General features: G+C 35.3%; 1 protein-coding gene across 1 annotated transcript in view; it reads left to right on the forward strand.

Moving 5' to 3' along the window:
• Positions 1 to 20,094, forward strand: part of IL1RAPL1 (interleukin 1 receptor accessory protein like 1) — a 1,280,310-nt gene that overhangs the window by 191,115 nt on the left and 1,069,101 nt on the right. The window contains exon 2 of the mRNA XM_070502686.1: positions 153 to 258. Within this exon, the coding sequence (XP_070358787.1) occupies positions 177 to 258 (82 nt within the window). The 5' untranslated portion in view covers positions 153 to 176. The remainder of the gene's footprint in view (positions 1 to 152; positions 259 to 20,094) is intronic.

The raw sequence follows: 20,094 nt of genomic DNA on the forward strand, positions 1-20,094 counted from the left end.
ATACGGGAAAATAGAATATAGATCCTGTTGACATTCTTTTCTTTTGTGGAATTCATTGCACCAATTGTGCATGATCAAAAGTCTAACAAAAATCTTATAATATTGCTATATGTTTTTTAAAATGTATGTTTTTCTGTTTATCTTTGATTTAGGGAACAGCCTTTAAGAGCTGGAAGATGAAAGCTCCGATTCCACACTTGATTCTCTTATATGCTACTTTTACTCAGAGTTTGAAGGTTGTGACCAAAAGAGGCTCTGGTAAGCAGTGTTCCCTCCTTTTCTCTCATTTTTATGGCTTGAAGTGATGGTACTACATTTACATATGTGCCATTTGTGGAGAGGTTGAGAATTAACAGGAATCCATGTTGTGGAAATATTGTAGATATGTCTTTAAATGAGTGGAGCATACTCAGGAATTAGAAAGGTCGGAATAGGTTGAAAAAATGTAGCTCATTTCATTAGTTACTATGAATTGAAATGGATTCAATACTAAAATGTTGCAGTTTGATTTCATTTTATAGTATGATTTTCAGCATTCTTTTATAAAGAGTGTCATTTTAATTTTTGCATGGAAATATTGTGGATTTTTTTCATGTTGACTTTTACTGTTACTATTTCAATGTCAGCAATGCTTAAGGCAGATTCTTTTTAGGGTTGTATTTCAGCTGATTTGCTGAATTATTTTGTAAGTATTTAAAGAAAAGCAACAGAGTTCTTAAAGAAAATATCATGGGGAAATATCCTAATATCTTAGTAGGAAATACAGAGGTGAAGTAGAATGGTAATATGAAAGGAGCTGCTAAGTAGAGTAATGTTGAAACTTACGGAAAACTTTACATGTTATCAGGCATCTTGCTTTTCATTTGACTGTTGATACTGGGAGTTAGTGAAATGTACGAGGTATTTGAATAAATGCCACGTTGTTGATGTGAAGTTGTATCTTGTTTAATAAGTCACTGATAATACCAAGCCTTACTACACTTACATTTTATGTTGGCTTACAGGATTTCTGAAGTTATAGCTTTTGGGTATAATGGAGGAATAAATGTATTGTGTATAGAACTAAATTGTGTTATCTACTAGTTCTAGAGAGATAGTGGGGAAAAGAGGAGATAATGTGCGAGAGGCTGCAGAGTGTTGTGATATCAAGAATTGCACAAACAAAAGTATCTTTGGAATTCAGAAGGGAGAGAGAATGAAAGTACTGAGATGGGGCTGCAGCAACCATTCTCCTTCCCTTAGGTTAAGAGGCTTCAAACTCACATTGATTATATAATAAAAATGACCACGTGCAATGGAAGTAGAGAGCAAGCTGCCTCTCATGAGCCCACCTTGCCAGAAAGTCTGGAGAGGGATTGAGGAGTACTTTGTGCGTGGACGAAGGGATGGTGCAGGGTTGAGAGTATAAGGAATTCTACTGAGCCTATTGGCTCTGGAACTTTTTGTTTGTTTTATAGCTACTGTATCTGCCATTGATGTGATTGTAGGCAATGCGAAAAAATAGTATTTCCATATTTACACATTATTTCATCTGTTCCTCTTGGTGGATCTTTTTAAATGAGAGAAAACCTTAGGGGAGGATTATGATGTAGTGGCTTTTGTAATTTGCATGGATTACTGGCAAATAGCAGATATCTTGATTTCTTTGTCTGCCACTTGCAAGGAAAGTTGAGCATACCTATGACAGTTAGAGTAGGTAGAAGGGGGAGTAAATTGTGATGAAAGCTGATAGTTTCTACAACGGTAGTATTTTCTAGAACAGCAATTTACATTAAAAGTACTTAACATGGGTCTTTGAGGTACTGGCCACGCAGAAGAGAAACACTCATCTGTATAAGTATTATAACAAAATGAAACTATCCAAAGTAGAAATATTGATGGAATCTTAAAAACTTCATTTTTCTGGCTATTATACTTGATTACATAAAAATCATTTTTTTCAGTTCTTTTTGTGTATGTCAGATCTGTGATTTATTTATCGAAATGCAAATGTGACTTTTTTCTCCATCATCAAATAGTTGGTGACAGGTCCATTCTACAAAAAGTTTGATTAAATTTGGACTGACTTTGTATGTTTGAGAAGCATGGGAGCAGAGCTAGAAATGTGGGACAGTTGGAATATTCGTATCTCCTGCTCTAGAGACCTGAGAAAATTCAGTGACCTGTCTTAAATTCAATTTTTCATTTTAATGATATAATTATTTTATGAGGGTTATAATAAAATGGTGCCCTAAGCTTGGCAAAAGTTCTGAGATCTTGTTCTCTTCTATTTATGAATATAGTTGTCACATAGCTACTTAATACCTCCGAAACTGAATGTGTTTTCCACATCGTAATGTAAAAATAACATGGCAGGTCCTGAGGTTTAGCCACATGTTTGATTTGGTTACTTTTATAGTGTGAATTAAGATAGCTTCCCCCAATATCTATGTTAAGACCAAACTGGATGAAAGTAAGTTTGTTTGTTTGACTTTTGGTTAAGTTTGCAATTTGGGAATAAATAATATTACTTTACCCATATACTTTCATGGCTTGCACTCATTTCGGCTGATGTCTGTTACCGTGGCACCTTTGTTGAGAGAAGCAGATACGTAGCTTACTGAAGGGCGTCCTTACTGATCTCCATAGATCAACTAGAAGAGGAGTGCACTTGGCATCTTCTCCTTAAAAGATTAATGGCTCAATCTTCATGCCCAGCCCAACCTATAAAACCAGAGGCACCAAGGCCAGGAAATAAAAATCAATTTTTGATGTTTGATCTCGCATATTAACCAAGAGGGCTACTTATCCTTGTTCTTTCTTATCATTTAATTCGCTTTTTATTTTCAATTTTAGAAATCTTTTTGAGAGTTCAGTACACATGATTCAAAACCCAATGCTTTTCATGTGTCTTTTACTAAAATGATATTTTTAATTCACTGTGACCACTAGTAAACTAGAACTAGATATTTTAATAACCAAGAACATGTTAAATATGATTATAATGCACACAGTAATGTTAAATTTTTTATGGCATGTTAATTGTGTATAGTGTTTACTTTAGATAAACACGTATGGTCATTCTACAAAAAATTAGAAGTAGATATTTGTTTCTCATTAACAGAACTAATTTGAAAGCAATAGGAGCTCTTCATAGACAAGCTGGAGATGTATTATTTTTATCACATTGGCTTACACCCCCATTGCTATTAATTTAAGGAACAAATTAAATATAACAAGGCAGTTATACCATTATAACATCCTTGACTGAAATATTAAAAGTTCAACTTTATAATGTTTTGTTTTAAATATCACTTTGGGTAGGTATATGATTATGACAATCAAGGATTGAATCTGATCTCTCAGGTGATGTTCTGAAGTTTTGCATACGTTTAGAATCAACTCCTTTCTATCTCTGGAAGCAGATATTTAGCCTTTGTTACATAAAAGATTTTCTCTTGGAACTATTTTATACCTTGTTTTTAGTTTTCATAAGCAGCACTTGAAGAAAGAGGCAAAGACTATCAATATTACTCATTCTCCTGAAGTGTGTGAAGCAGTGTAGTAATTCAGTAAGTAAACATTTGAGTTGCTGTCATTTGTAGAATTCTGTATGAAAACCATATGTAAAGCAAATGCTTACTTGGAGAGTCTGTATCTTAACCAGTTTGGAACGCTTAGGTTAATGTTTTTGTTGGTTTGTTCGTCTGTTTCTCTCTCTCTCTTTCCTACATCCCTTCCTCCCCCACTTCTTTCTTTCCCTCCCTCCCTCCTTTTCTCTTCTCCTCCTCCTTTCTGCCTCTCCTCCTCTCTTCTTCTCTTCCATTGTCCTTCTTCTTATTAGTGTGTTTTTCTGCAGGTAAAATAATCTGTTTTGAATATTCCCATTGTGTCTTTGTAGAACTTCTTTGGCTATAAAAATATTGTCATTACCTTGCTTGAAGGGTTAAAGTCCATGAAATGCTGTGCCTTTATAAGTTTATTCCAAGAGGATAGTGTGGTCTTTGTGAATAATGGTTATTATTAAATATTTCTTTTAATTGTGTATAGCTAGGAGAATTGGGGATAGGATTCAGGGGCAGGGAAATAATGTGAACTGTTGAAGGACTTTTATGTACAACATATGGGTAGAGCACTTTCAGGGAACTAAAGTGTGAATTGTGATTTGGTCCAAGAGTTTGGGACACTGAAAAGAAATGAAGCTAGAGGGACCTGGATGTAGAGATGAAGGAAGAGAAAGGGATCCAGACTTTTTGTCTGTTTCTCTTTTCTCTCATATCCTTCTCTAGAACATAAGATGGTGAGCGCAAGAACCATGATTTATGTGTGCTTATAACTTTGACAATGCTAAATATGGTGTGTGTTTCAGAGTCAGGGTTCAATGAAATGTCTTAATGAAGTAATGCTTACATTAATGAATGAACGAGTGGCTTTAATGTTCAGGCTGGGATATATCAGTGAGGATTCTACAAAACCAATACAGTATTAGAAAAATAAAGGTAAAATAAAATAGAGGCATTTAAGGAAAACTTTGTATTCTTAAATAGAAATTAGTATAATGTATAATATGAGACTACTGAAGCAAAAGATAGAAACTCAGAACAAGCAATATCTAAGACATGCTAAGGGCTTATATGAAGACAGTGAACCTTTGCAAATGATGAGTGTTTTCATGAGCTTGAAATGTGATTCAAAATCTGTTATAAGGAAAGGAAAATGATTCTTTAAATATTACTGCACTGGAATTTTACTACATTTACTGCTGCTTTTAAAAAGTAATGTCATTATGCAGACGTTTTGGTTTTAATGGTATTGTTCAATACAGACCACACCAAAAGGATGCAGTTCATGATTACTGATACATGATAAATAAGCAAGTGACTTCAGTATAGGAAAAAAATATATTCACAATTATCAGGGCATATAGAGAAGAGGGAATGGCTATATTACATAAACCAAAGTGTACATCATATTTAAGATATATAGGAACTACCTAAAGCAGCCAGCTATTAGAGAGTAAAAGGGTTACCACAGGGAGTTGATCTTCTCTTTGTTCTAGAACTTGACAATGGACACCTGCTTGTGTACAATGATTTAGATGCTATTCTTCCTGACAGCAAGAGGAAGGCAAATCTCTCAAGAGGTTTCCCCAAACTCATAACTCCAAGCCCAAATAATTTATAAAAGATAAGGGTAGCTGAATAGTCAAAGACACAGTTTAGGTTCTCATCTTTGTGTTTGGTATTTCTGGAATTTCTTTAAGTAAAAGAAATTATGCTATTGTGTGAGGAAAGTGAGGTTTAACTGAATAGGAATGAGAAAGTGTAGTGGGGTGTTTCCATCTCATGCCAGTGTGATTTATGTGCATCAGCTCTCGCAGGCTTTCCTGGAAGTCAGTGAACCTAATTCCACATGATTAAGAGACAACCTAGTCCCCCAGCATCTGCCTTTTATTATGTTACCATGTGTTTATTCCTAGTTTGTCAAATATGTCAAAAAATATGAAGCATTTCTCCTTTTTTTCCTTTGGGATAGCTTGCAAGACCAAACTTCTGAGGCTTTGTTTCTTTACTTTTTGAAGTGAAAAAAATGCACTTTAAGTTTTTTTTTTTTGTAAGAGATCCTCCATCTTCCATTTATCTTGATTATTAAAATAAATTTTGAAAATAGATCTAGAATAATTTTAATATTCATGAAATGAAGTCTTTAATTGGAATAAGTGTAACAAACAAATGGAACTTATATCTGATAAAAAAAGTATCCAGTATCTTTGATTAATAATCATCTGATATACCTATGAATTTCATCATAAACTTGTTCAGTTTTAGTTGTCAGTACAATTTTATATAGAGTTCATATAGATTAACATTAATTTTGCAGATGAGGCCTGGTTTATGGTGAATTTACATGGAAAAGATAAATGGTTGAGTCTTAGAAGTTGAACGGGATTTCAGTGAGGAGAATATTCCAAGTTAATCAATAAAGCAGTGTCTCATGTGGGTGATAGAAGATATATTCTTCTATATAGTTAAAGGCAGGAGTGAGAGATAGAGAGCAGCAGTGAGGAGCCAGTCAATGGTGGGCATTCTAAGTCATGTTAAGGAAGTGATGTTCATTCTAGGGACAGCACAGAGGTGACCATTGCTGGATCCAAGGATGAACCCCTGATCCATGGGCAGTCTACTATAAGCATGAAGGTGTTCCATGAGGTGGCTTGGAACTTAAGGACACTGTTGAATTAGTATCCTATTGCTGCTTTAACAAATTACCGAAAATTTAGTGGCTTAAAGCAACAAAAGTTTATCATCTTGCTGTTCTCGAGGTCACATGTCTGAAATAGGTTGGTGGGCTGCATTCTTGGTGCAGGCTCTAGGGAAGAATCTGTTGAGTGCCTTTTCCAGCTTCTAGAGGCTGCCTGCATTTCTTGGCTCATGGTCCCCCATTATTCCAAGCTCTGCTTCTGTTGTCACATCTCCTTCTCTGACACTCCTGCCTCCTCCTTTCCGTTATAAGGACACTTGTGATTACATTGGACCTGCATAGATAATCCAGGAAAATTTCCCCATCCTTAATTTAATGAAATCTGCAAGGCCCTTTTGTCATGTAATGTAACATAGTCATATGTTCTGGGGATTAGGATGTGGACACCTTTGGGGAGGTGAGTGCATTATTTTGCCTACCACAACTGATAATTAGCTAAGTCAATCAAACTTATTGTTGAGTTTGGACTAGAGATTAGAGAAAGGATGGTTAGTCAGGAGCTAGATGGGAATGGGGGAGATAAGAACAATTAAGTTGAAAATTTTTCCTGGAGGGACTATGTGATCTGTGGTCCATGATAAAAATAAAAAGAGAGACAGAAGGAGTTGGGAGAAAAAGAGGAAAAAGGAAAAGAAAACAGGGCAGAGAAAGTGGAAGGAAGGGAGGCAGGGAAGGAGAAAGAGAAGAAACAGACTCTAATGATGCTTAGGATATTGATAACTTTTAAGATTCACCTGCACTGTACAGATACACTGTCAAAAATAGTGCTTTTTCCTTGAGGTATCCTAAAGGAGTCTGTGTTCCTTTCAACCAAAGATGTCTGACATGAAAATTTCCTGACTCAAAGTGACTGCAGTGAGAACAGGGGAGACAATAGAGAGACCAACTTTAAAGTTAGAATCCATTGCGTTTGATGATTAGTTGTGGGACGTTTGGAAAAAAAGAGGTGGAGAAAATAATTCTGTAATAGGAGATTGCGATGCGATCAATCATATTAAAGATCCCCAAAGAACAGAAACTTGGAAGGACTGCTTATTTAAAGAGAACAGTAGGTAGGTCTTAGTGATTAAGATGAAGCCCAAAAAATAGATTGAGCATAGAGTATGAAGAGTTTCATATGTCTTACAAGGGATTTTGAATTTTACCTTGTAGAATAAAAAATTTTGGCTGAGATATTGAATTACTTTGCAAATCCCTTTAGTAGAGAATTCAGTCTGCGAGTTTGGGCCTCAGATTTGGCAGATATATTCATTATGGTGTCTGTTATACACCACAAAGGTGAAACTCCTTGATATATATGCAATAGTGCTACACAATGATTGTACCAGTCCATTAATAAAGCTGCCTTTACAGAGAAGGAAAGACACACAAACAATCAAGTTATAAAGGGTCACATCTGAGAGTGGCATGGTCAGATCTGTTTTTGGACAGATAATACTCCCTGTAGGAAAGATTATAGTTGGATTCCAGAGTAACAATTCAGGGACACAATAAAAATCATATTCAGCTACACTAAGGGCCTGAAAAGCAGTCAAAGGGACTGAAAACATGTTTTTGAAGAAGAATAAATGAGATCAAGTGAATGTTTGGAGACGGATTATGAAATAATTTGAGAAGACGTTATATTCATGTTGTTACCAATTACAGAGAGAGGAAGGGGCAGTTTTTTCAGGGAGAGGAGATGGAATGAGTTCAGTTTGGAATGTATGAGCTGTGGCAATCACTGGATTATTGAACTGATGGATTTATTGATCTAGAATTGAATTAGTCTCCTGTGGCCACAGGAACAAATTGCCACAAACTTGGATGGCTTAAAACAATAGAGATCTATTTTCTCACAGTTCTGGAGACCAGAGGTCTGAAATTAATGTGTCAGCAAGGCCACATTCCCTCTGAAGGCTCTTTGGGAGAATACTTTCTTGCCTCTTCCAGCTTCTGGTGGCTTCAGGTGTTCCTTGGTTTGTATCTGCATCATTCCAGTCTTTGCCTCCATCTTCACATGGCCTTCTCTGTGTCTCTAATCTCCCTTTGCCTTTCTCTGATAAGGACACTTATCATTGGATTTAGGGTCCATTTGGATAATCCAGGATGATCTCATCTTGAGATCTGAAAGAACTTGTCAGATTTTTTAAAAAAACTATATTATACAAAACCAGTATATTATAAAGGCTATTTATTTTTTAAAGTTTGCTTAACTCTTAGAAAATACTGCTTTTATTATTTTTTTCTATTTAGGTAAAACAAATGTAAAACTCCTAGTCTTTCATGATAATGAGAATAATTGTACTATAGAAAGGAGAAAATTTTCTTCATCAAAAATTCTTTTGGGGCTTGCCCAATGGCATAGTGATTGGGTTTGCGCACTACACTTCGTTGGGCCATGGTTGGCAGGTTTGGATCCTGGACATGGACCTACACACTGCTCATCAAGCCATGGTATGGCAGTGTCCCATATACAAAGTGGAGCAGGATCTGCACAGATATTATCTCAGGGAGAATTTTCCTCGAGCAAAAAGAAGAAGATTGAAAACAGATGTTAGCTTTGGCCAATCTTCCTCACCAAAAAGAAAAATATTTCTTTTATCTAGATTTGAAATATATTTGCCATAGACTAATCTCGTGAGGGTAGAGTAATACTGATTCAATTTTCATTTCCTTATTTCATACAAACAGATGGGAAAGGTGACTTATAAGAGTATTAAAATTTGCCAGGGTTAATCCTCATGTTGACTATCGTAAGTTGGCAGAACATTTCTACAGACAACTAATATTGACATGCCAACTTTTGTCTACAGTGTTAATCACTAAAAACACATGCTTAGAGTTATTCTTCCAAAAGCAGTTTAGGTTGTTCTGAGGAGTATTATGAAACCTATAGAATTGGAAATTAAGACACTTGGGTTTCAGTCTAGCCCCTAGTAAGCCTCGTTGATTGGGACAAGTCCCTGAACCTTTCAGGACCTCAGTTTTCTTTTTGATAAAGTAAAAGTTTTGAACTACAACATCATCAGTAGAAATAGAAGTTTATCCTTTTGTTAATTTCCCAAGCATTTATTGAATATCCTCAATGCATACTCAGTACATAAAGTGACACCTTTTTTCCTGTAACATATTTTACATATTTGCAAATTGATCAAACAAATTTAGATGGCCAGAGTTTGTAGCCAGAGTACCTGAGGCCCATCGTTGGCTACATTTAACTTTATGTTATGCAGTTTGTCCTAACACCGCAGAGAAAAGCATGTTATCAGTTTGAAATAGAGGTTTTATTAAGAAGAACAATATGATTTTTAGTCTTGTTAAAAGGCACATGCTATATAGCCACAAAGCTAGAGTGAAAATAAGGTACTTTTCCTTGCAGGTGGTGATGTGTCTAAGTGAAATTAGGTTTGGCAGTTCAAAATACTAAACCGTGTTTTAGCCTATTGCTGCTTATTTACGGCAAATTTCCTTTTGGACAGTTGTAGTCTCTTAAGACATCTAGAGCGCTGCCTTGCATGGAAAATGTTGCCTCAAGGCAATGACAATGGATAACTTTGCCAAGTTTTAAAATCTCTGAGGGTTATGTATAAACATTTCTTTGAAAAGTGTCATTAAGCCTCTTGTGGGTATCCTGAACACTATTCAATTATCACTTATATTTTACTAACTGTACTAAAATATTTCCTAATTAATATCACTACCTTAATTTCAGTAAAGTTCTGTCATTGGCATTCTACTTTGATCTCTAAAAGCATATTCCAGTTACTTTGTATTCCACATATGACATAAATATGTTGTGAATGACAAAGGAAAAGTATTCTTATCAGTGATGGGAAAAAGTTTCCATACTCCGATAAATTAATATTTTTTCTTCAATGTATTTTCATATCAGAAAAAAGAACAACTTCAACTTGAAAAGAAGATTCTTTGAGTTTTCCCTATAAATACATTCTTATTATAAAGTAATTGGGCTCTCCAGTGCCATCTGGTGGCTTTTCTGAGTTGGTGAAAATGCAGTAATAAACACAGAAAGCAGGGAGAAAATAAACATGGGAAGAAAACTTCTAATGAGTTATTGTTCAGAAATTATTTAATTTTATCCTAATAGTTTCCAAACATTTATTTTCTCCAGTTTATTACCTTAGGTTTAAAAAAATGTATAGGTTTCTGATCCTTTTTTTTTTTATATTTTTTATAATAGAAATTTTCGTTGAGATTTTTTAAGGAGACAGAAAAAATGTTTTTCACGATATAATCATTATTTCAATTTGTAGCCCTGTAGTATCAGTTCAATTAGTAGACAAGTACATTCATGTTATAAAGTATTTTAAAAATTCCTTCTTTGAATATATTGCTGTCATTAAGGTCTTTTCATTGTAATGATTCAGTTATCAAAGGAGAAAAAGCTATTAAAGATATTTCATTTGTTTACTAATATAAAGAAGACATGCTGGTAGAAATATGGAAGTGAAAAACACGTGAAAATGGATCTGTACTAAACGGTGTTGGTTTTCCTGTTGGTGTAGAGGACTGGGCCTAGATTATGAGGTGGGGGAACCTAGGGTAAAGCTGATGTAATGTACTAGTCACTGGGCAGTTACCTTCAAAAAGCAATTGCCCTTATTTGCATATCCAAAAAGCATGAGGTCAAAGTTGAAGGGAAATTCTTGGTTGGCAATGTTTTGTTTTAAAAAAGAAATTTCCAAATGCCTTTAGCTATTATAAATATCTTTTCAAATAAAAGGCGTATAATGTACAGACACACACACATATACACAATACACATAAGCACACACACAAATACTAATGTACTAACAATCTTTCCAAACTTTGAAGACAATCTCCATCGTTTCCAGTTATGAGTACTTATATATATTATGTGTACAGCTATATTTGTATTAGTTTCTTTCAGGGTATTTTGCATTTCTGACCTAATGCCATATGGGAGTTCCTTCATTTTCCCAAAGGACAAAGTGATTGGTTCTGTATACAATTGTTAACAAGCATTTATTGAATTCCTACTGTACTAAGTGCTCAATAACATTGACTGACATCAGCTATACACTAGATATGAAAAAGGTTAAAGTGTTTAGATATTTGTTTGTAGAGATTTGGCTTTTGGATTCCTTATTTATATACCAAAATTATAGGATGTTTAAGTAAAAGAAACAAATGATTTATCTTTGTTAGTTTTGATCACTTCATTCTTTGTTTTCCATATCCATGAATTGTGTTCTGAAAATTGTTTATACAGTTTCCCCATAGCTTTGGTGATTATTGTTTTGGAAACATACGGAGTGCTTATTTTTGTAGCTGCCTGCTTTTTCATATTGTAAAACCCATGTATCTGTCAGAAATTTGGAACTGATGGTGCTATAGGCATTGCCCTTTCATATTCACTAGTCAGTTCTAGTTACTCTTTTATATTGAGCAAATATTTTCAAATGAAGCTTACTGTAAACAAGCAATTGGACTGAAGTCTCTGGAGGATTAAAAAGGTGAACAGTCTACCATCTCTGTAATTAAAGATTGTGCAAGAAAATAAGTGATATGAGACACACACTTGTGTATTGTATTAGTTCATGTAGTGTATTAGTTTCCTGTTGCTGCTGTAAAAGTTACCACAAACTTAGTGACTTCCTAAAATCAAGGTGTCGGCAGGGCTGCCTTCCGCCCAGAGGCTCCAAGGGAGAATCTGTTTCCTTGCCTTCTCCAGCTTCTAGAAGCCATTTACATTCCTTGGCTTGTGGCTCTTCCTGAACTCACATCCAGTGGCATAGAATTTGCCAAACTCTGTCTCTCTCTTTCTCTGACCTCTACTTCCGTTGTCACATCTCCTTCTCTGATTCTGACTCTCCTGGCTTCCCTCTTAAAAGGATCCTTGTAATTACATATAGGGCACATACAGTTAATCTAGAATAATCTCCCCATCTCAAGATCCTTAATCACATCTGCAAAGTCCCTTTTGCCATGCAAGGTAACATATTCACAGCTTCCAGGAATTAGAATGTGGAAACCTTTGGGGGGCCGTAATTCTGTATCACAGAAGTACACTAGAGTAGCTTTTCCATAAAAGAGTTTGATGTGGCTGGAATACTTGTACATTTGGGCACAATATGGGTGAAAGGAGGAGAGGGAGTATGTGTAGAAAAAAGGTGGAAAAAGATAGATGGGAGACATCTCACAATGGGCTTTGTATGACGTGACAAGAAGTGTGAATATTATCTTGTAGGAAATCAGGAACCACTGAAGCATTTTAAGCAGGTATGGAGCAGGAGTAGCCTGACCAAGTAGATTGGAAAGAGCTTTGAGACCAGAGGGTGGGAAATGAGGCCAATAGTACAGGCGAGAAAGTCATGAATTGAGGCAATAGCTTTGGGAATATAAAGGAAGAAATGGGTTTGATTGCTAGTAGAAGAGAGAGTTAATAAAAACTAGTGGCTGATTGTACAGTGGAGAGAGGGCGAGGTGGAAGGCGATTTCAGTTGCTTTTATTAAATTTAAAATCCTGTTGAGAATTAATAGCTAATGTTGCATTTCTAGTCTGCATTCTTCCTGGACAAATACATATTTAGGTTTTCAGTATGATGTATGTTTTGTGGTTTGGGTTCAGACTGGCCCACTGTACATCTGACATAAAAGTCTTGGTTTTGGAGCTAAATCCCTCTCTTATAGCAGATCTCTCACACAGAGCATCTTCCTAAAGTGAGTATTTCCTCCTCAGAGTTCTTTCAAGTTTCTTCCATCATGTGTGATTATAATGGAGGATTGTATCAATGAGTCTTCCTTTGCTAATTTCAGCAAAATACTTCAAACACAGAGGGGCATTTTAGAGGTGTCAGGTTTCTTTTAAAATATAGTGTAACGTATGGTATATGGATACTTAACGTGCATATACACACATACACCCACATACACACATGCTTACATACAAATATACTCACAGTTAGCTATTCATTCACAAAACACACATTTATCAAGGAACCACTATGTGCCAGGTGCTGAGGATTCAAAAATGATTAGGATATGTGATTGCTGCATTTTTTTAACATCTGTGTTTTATTTACTCAACTAAATAGTATAAGCTCATTGAGTGTAAAAATACCTTATACATGTTTATGTATATGTATTTTAGAATCTCTGTGCTTAAAAGAGTTATTGCATAATTAGTGCTCAATACATATTTGTATTTGATTGCTGGATTTAAGCACGTTGATGAATCTCATCACAGCACTATGTGTTTTCCCATGGCGATTTATGTGCGTGTCATAACTCTTCTCCAATGCTGGAAGCTCCTTGAGGAATGATCTCCATATGGCTTCACTTCATAACCTCTACAAGCCCTTACCCAGAGCCTTGCAGATAGCATTCTGTGACCAATTGTTACATGAGCAAATGAAGGAATTTAACTTACATGAAATGAATAGTTTTATTGGAGTTTACATTTCTCTGGAAAGGGAGAATGGAATGTGATCTTTAGCTGTCAGGATGACCTGCCCATTCAGGGTTATTGTGGATAATTCCCTGCTGGAATTGTAACAGCTGATGCCAGAAGCACTGAGGCTTTCCTGGGAAGTGGATCTGGAGGTGGCATTTCTTCTTTTTCTCGAAAGGGCAGCTTTTCAGTTACTTCATTGTAATGGGAATTGTGCACCTTTTTTCTCCTTCTTATCATTGGAGTTTTTGCCACATGTGTGCATATGTAGGTCATTCCATGAAGGAGGACTAGATGCAAGAAAGAAATCCTGCATGGTAGGGTGCCTGCCAGGAGTGGGGCATGAGCCAAAGCAGCTGCTCAATGCCTCCATGTCTCCCAAGACAGATCACAGCAAACCCTGGGAATGCTGGTGAATAGAAGTGGCCTACAACATTGAGGGTGTTTTATTTTAATTCAGAACATGAATTAGTTCAATTTGGCAACTTGCACATTCATTCTGCCACTCTGTAACTGACATGCCGCTCTGCAATGAACAGTGGTGACTTACTGTTTGTTTCAAAGGCATGTTTTTGCTTCTTTGGGAGACGTGCTTGGTTTGTTTTGTTCAATTTTTAATGATACATGATTTTATTTTAAATTTCTTTGGAAACTGTTTTGTATCCTAGGGTTTCCGGCTTTCTCTGAATTGAGAGGAGGTTATTACCTTCTAAGTTTTCAATTAGGAAAACAAAGCAAGTTTGGAAGCTCCATTGGGATCTTGTAAACCCTCTCAAAGCATGTGCTGAATGAGACAATTTTTGTGCAGCTAGCTCTAATTGTCTGAGATGAGACAATCTACAGAAGCTAATTGGAGAGTGTCTCATTCTGCAGCATGCATGGGGTTGATACAACAATAATTTTGCTTCTTTGGGTTTTTTGTTTATTTTTTATTTTTGGAGATTTGTTTGTTTGCTCTACCCTTCCTTTCAGTACCTAGTATTTTTAAGGGAAATTTTTGTCAATTTTAACTTACTTATTCTCCAGTGATAAAGTTCAGGCTTTACATTTACATACAGACCTTTCTCAAATTCTGCATAATGTTCCTAAATCCACATCCATTCTTTTTATTTAATATGTGATTAGTAAACTGTTGATGACCTTGTATCCCCTTGTGTGGATTCTGTTTGAATTTAATGTTTGTGTTCGGAATTACAGCTGGTAGGTACAGAATAGTATTTATCGCATTTTCTTTCTTATGATCACCACCTGAGTGATTACACTGTTGACATATTCTGAATTAGACAAGAACATATGCTTGACTAAATTGATGCCTCACATAAAAACTTGCATATAATGAATTTAATTTGTGCAGTTATTTTAATTTTTGATTACGTTCTTTGGTTTTAGTTTTATGTTGTTTATGTTTCCCCAAATCTGTTTCTTCATGACTTAAAAAATAAGACTTCTCTGAAGCTTGGAAACTCATCATGCAGACTTCATATCATCCTAACTTGAATAAATCAGGCTCAGTATAATTGAGGAAGAATATTTAAACTTTTTAGATGCGTACATTAGTTCTCTTATTATCCTAAGTTTGATTTGTAGTTATAATATTTAGCCTAGTAAGTGGGAAAAATAGAATCGTATTGACACCTTTTGGATGTGATTTGAAGGTTTTCTGGAAAGCTGTTGTGTGTCAGATTATCTTCTCTACAAATCTTCTGGTGATGCCTGACAACTCCAGAGGAAATCTCTCCATTAGGTGGAAGGGAAGAAGAGTCCCAAGAAGGAGGCTGCTGAGAATGCAGGGTTGGGAAAGTTTCTGAGGCAGAGTGGGGAGTAACACTTGATGATAGAGTAGAGACTTGTGTCTTCTAACTTCTTTCTTTGTCCAGTGCCATGCTTTGACATTACACAATTTTGTCATAAAATCAAACCAGTTTTCCTCACAGCAGAATGAGGTAGGAATTATGAAGAGGAGGATGGAATATGCCAATGGATAACATGGCTTAAACCAAACATGTTTCTGTTGTGAAGAAACCTCGAGAAAAAGTTCAAGACTAGGAAAAACGATGGTACTACCACATGTTTTGAATTAAGGAAAACATCTAGATGCTGTTTGAGATTATTTTTAAATGAGAACACTTAATTACTTCATGTTGCCATGTGGTTATGCCACACCATCTGTAAATTAGTGTTCAATGAGAAATTATTAAAACTTCTATTCAAACTTGTGGTTGTATTTAATTTAGATGCCTACATCTCTGGGAATTACAAACATAAAAAACAGAAGTGAACTTGCATTAATACATGAAGAGTGAATGAGAATCCGTTTTCCTTGAATATGAATGTAAATGCATATTCTACTATTTTATACAGATAATTTAAATATTTATATTATTATATAGTTACATATTCATATAATATACTTGAATTGCAATGGGTATTAAGTAAGCTATATGCTTTCAATGAGAAAAAATGAAATATTTTCTGAAAAAAAATTTAGTATTCATTGGAAGCCTGTAAATATGAGGTCTTTTAAATTTGTCCCCCACTTTGTAACACAAAAGAGGTTACAATATCTTTTGCAATTAGTACTATTTCTGGAAAGAGGAAGAGATTTATTTCTCTGCTATTGTTGCTTTTCCTCAGCATTAGGGAATCAATGGGTAGAGTGCTTTTAGTTGGTTCTGTTTTTGCTCTTGAATAACCTATTAAATCATTATAGAGAGAACAATTTTTTAAAGAAGTTTTTTTGAGGAAAATATTTTGAGGCGTGCAAATGAAGAGAGTAAATATTTTGTATCAGTTTATACAAACTCTTAGTAGAGTCTTATAGCTATTTGCTTTTATAGTGATCATCTGAGTTGTGTGTTTAACAACATTGCAGGGGGCTATGAAAATATGTGGCAGTTCTTTTCTTCAAACAGTAGAAGATCTAGTAATTTTTTTCATTTAATACCCATGTAACATGTAATGTTTTGAGTTGTCTGCTACGTGCCGGTTGTAGGCACTGGGAATAAAATAATAGGTGCTTTTCTCATGGAGAGTATAGCCTAGTGGGCTTAAATAAATAAGATAATTTCATAATACTTCATGCTGTGAATAACATAAAACAAGGTCATATGATACTGATTGGCAAAGCTAGCTACTTCAGATAGGGTGGTCAGGAGAAGTCTCTTTTAGGATATATCATTTGAGTTGAGACTTGACTACAATAAAGAGCCTGTTATATAAGAATCTTGGAAAAGCTCATTCCAAGTAGAAGGAATAGTGAATGCCAAAAACACGCAGTAGGAGCAAACACGACACATATAAGAAATAGAAAGAAGGTCATTATGGCTGACAGGTAGTGACTGAGAATCATACAGTGAATCAAGCAGTAGAGTTTTCAAAGGCTGAAGAGCAGTGATTGGAGGAGTGAAGTGGAAGAAAATGTTGGAGAATTAGCTATGACCCTGTAGGTCATGATTTGGAATTTACCTTTTATTCTCAGTGTAATGTCAAGCCACTGGAATCTAGTAAATGGAAGAATAAGATCTGATTCACATTTTTTAAAGATTAATTTGGCTGTGGAGTAAGAGGCTATTGAGATCATCCTAGCAAGAGAGGACAGTTACTGGTTTAGGGTGGTAAGTGGAAAATGGAGAGAGAAAGACTGGTTTGAATGACAGTATGGAAGTAGAACCAAATAAGACTTGATGATGGACTGGATGTGGGGGATGAGGAATATAAAATATATAAGGAATCAGAGATGGCTTCTAAGATTTTGGAGCAACTGGGTTCATAGTGGGGCCAGTTAGGGGAGGGAGAGATTCTTGTTTTAGACATATTAAATTTGAGATGACCATTCAAAATTCACGTAGGTTTTTCAAGGAATCTGCAGGTAGCTCAGTGGACAGGTCTAGACTGGATATCTAAATAGAAAGAGTCACTGGCATGTACATGGTACTTAAAACCATTTGCCTGAATGAAATCACTCAAGCTGAGTATAAGTAGATATAGAAAACAGAGGTCATAGGATGGAGCGCTAGAATGCTTCAGCATTTCAGGAGCTGGTAGAGGGAACTGAGATGCAAGAAAAGTGAGATAGGAGAAAAATTGAGTAACGTCATGGGAGCCCAGAGTGATTCAAGAACATGGAATTAAATGTATTGAATAGAGCTGAGAAGTGGAGTAAGATGAAGATAGAGTAGTGCTCATTGGATTTGGACATATATGCAACTATTAGTAAGGAAAAGCAATGAATGAATGTGCGAGAAAAGTAGGGAATAATGGCTAGGCAGAGACCAGGGGAGCCAGCTTCAAAGTCTTTTTTGCAATATTGGTGTTATACTGCAGCAAATTTAAATCCTCTATTGTACATAATATGCTCGTGGAGGTTAATATGCACTACTAGATATCCTGAGGTGAGTATGTAGGCCAGAAGGAAAAGTGAAGAGAATGGAAGCATAGAGCTCAAACTATTTTAGGAAAAAAACTAGTTAACATCAAATTGATTGAAATTTATTTCGTAAACCCATATTCCTCATGCTCCCTGTCCTATTAGATCTATTATGTAATGAAGAGCTGTGTTAATTATTCCTGCCACCTGCATCTAATGAAATTAGATGTGAAATTTCTGATAGGTACAGATGGCCATTTGGAAAAAACAAAAACAAAAAACTACTCTTTTTTCCTATCAGCTGGTCATAGCTCATAAATTAGAAATGTTCAGACTATGAAATTAATCACCAGCCTTCTTCATAAGTATAGGTAATAAGCACTAATGACAACTTCTTCAAGCCCAAATAAACTTGCTTTATTTAGATTTAGAAGTTAAATAATATCCAGTCAAGTGTACCATGCGGATACATTGTGATTTGAAACTACATTTGGTAGAGGTTTAACCTGGTGGAATTATCTCAACTTAAAAAATCTGATAACCCTGTCTCAGTTTAATTCAATAAATTTCATGTAAATACATCTTAATCACAAGATGCATATAAAGTAAGACCAGAATGTGGTATGTACTGGTGAATCATAAAACTGCCAATATCATAATGAAGCTCAGAGGAAAGATGTGGCCTATTGTAATTAATAATGTGTACCTTTGACAAGTTGTAAAGCAGTAATTATCCTGGCAAGGAAGTAGAAAATACGGGGTAATGATGGTCAAAATTCTATTCATGTTGCACAGACTGCTGCCAGTATTGTCAATATGAGGATTGTTAAAATTGGAATTTAGATGGCTATGGGAAGATGTAGGCTGGAAATTAGGATTCCAGATAGACCTCCATAGTCAAATAAAGGCAGGATGACAGAACAGAGAAGCAAAGACATGGCGTGTTTACTTGAGTTGAGGAGACGAATGGAAAATAAGTCGAACTGGATACAGTAATTGGAAATGAATAAATTAAGCCTAGAGATGATTAGTAATATGTGATACGTTCAGACTCACATGTGTACCAAATGCAGTGGATACCAGACATTCCCTGTGAAAGCAGAGGCTGAGATATGCAGGGCTTAAGATGACCACACCTTGAGAGAGGAGCAGAAACATACTCAGAATTCTCTAAAGGATTTGTTGAACAAAATAATGTTGAAGCCCAGAATGTCAGAGGTCATCTGGGATAACTCCCTCATATGAATTGAAATAACTTACTTGAAGTTGTTCAGCTGGCTGTGTGGCCTGCTAGGTTAGACCACCAGAGACAGTGTGGTTCTCTTTGTATGAACTGTTTAGGAGAATTATATGTGGTATAAAGAAAGGTCACAGCTGAGGTTAGAGACCAATCTTTGTGCATTACTCCTTCTGCAGGGTGCCAGGGAAAAAAGTAATTGTTGGCTAAGTGACATGTTTGAATTACAGAGATCAGCAACAATACAGCTATTCCAATAAAATTCATATATAAAGAAATTTCTTGTGTGCCCACCTATTAAGTTTTTATATTTTGTGCACACAAAATGAAACAGCCTATTATGTATAGATTGTTCAAGCAAGCACCCAATTGAATTTCAGAAATCAGAAAATTCATATTTTAACCTTGCTTTTTTAATCCAATTATATTGATTTGCCATGGCATCGTTCTCTGATAAATAATTTTAAAGTGTCAACACTCTGGGTTTTGCAAAGGATGTAATTTTGGGCAAACTTAACTACATATTTTTCGTTCCTTACCATTTACTTCTCTTGAATATAAAAGATTTGGAATATGTCTTGACTGTTTTTTTGCTTGTTATAATTAAAATGTCAAATTCAAGTTGTTAAAATATATCTCTCTAACACTAATAATTTTTTTCTCTTGAAAAAAGCACTTATCTCTTCTTTAATTTCATACATATTTAGATTTCCTTAGGCAAATATAGAAGTGCCTGCTTTTAGAATTTGCCGTAAGCGAATATATTTAAATATATATAAACCTCAATGTGTATAGTAGATATATATTTATAAAATGGAATATGAAAAAAATTAA

Source organism: Equus asinus, chromosome X, assembly GCF_041296235.1.
Source record: "Equus asinus isolate D_3611 breed Donkey chromosome X, EquAss-T2T_v2, whole genome shotgun sequence".
Classification (NCBI taxonomy): domain Eukaryota; kingdom Metazoa; phylum Chordata; class Mammalia; order Perissodactyla; family Equidae; genus Equus; species Equus asinus.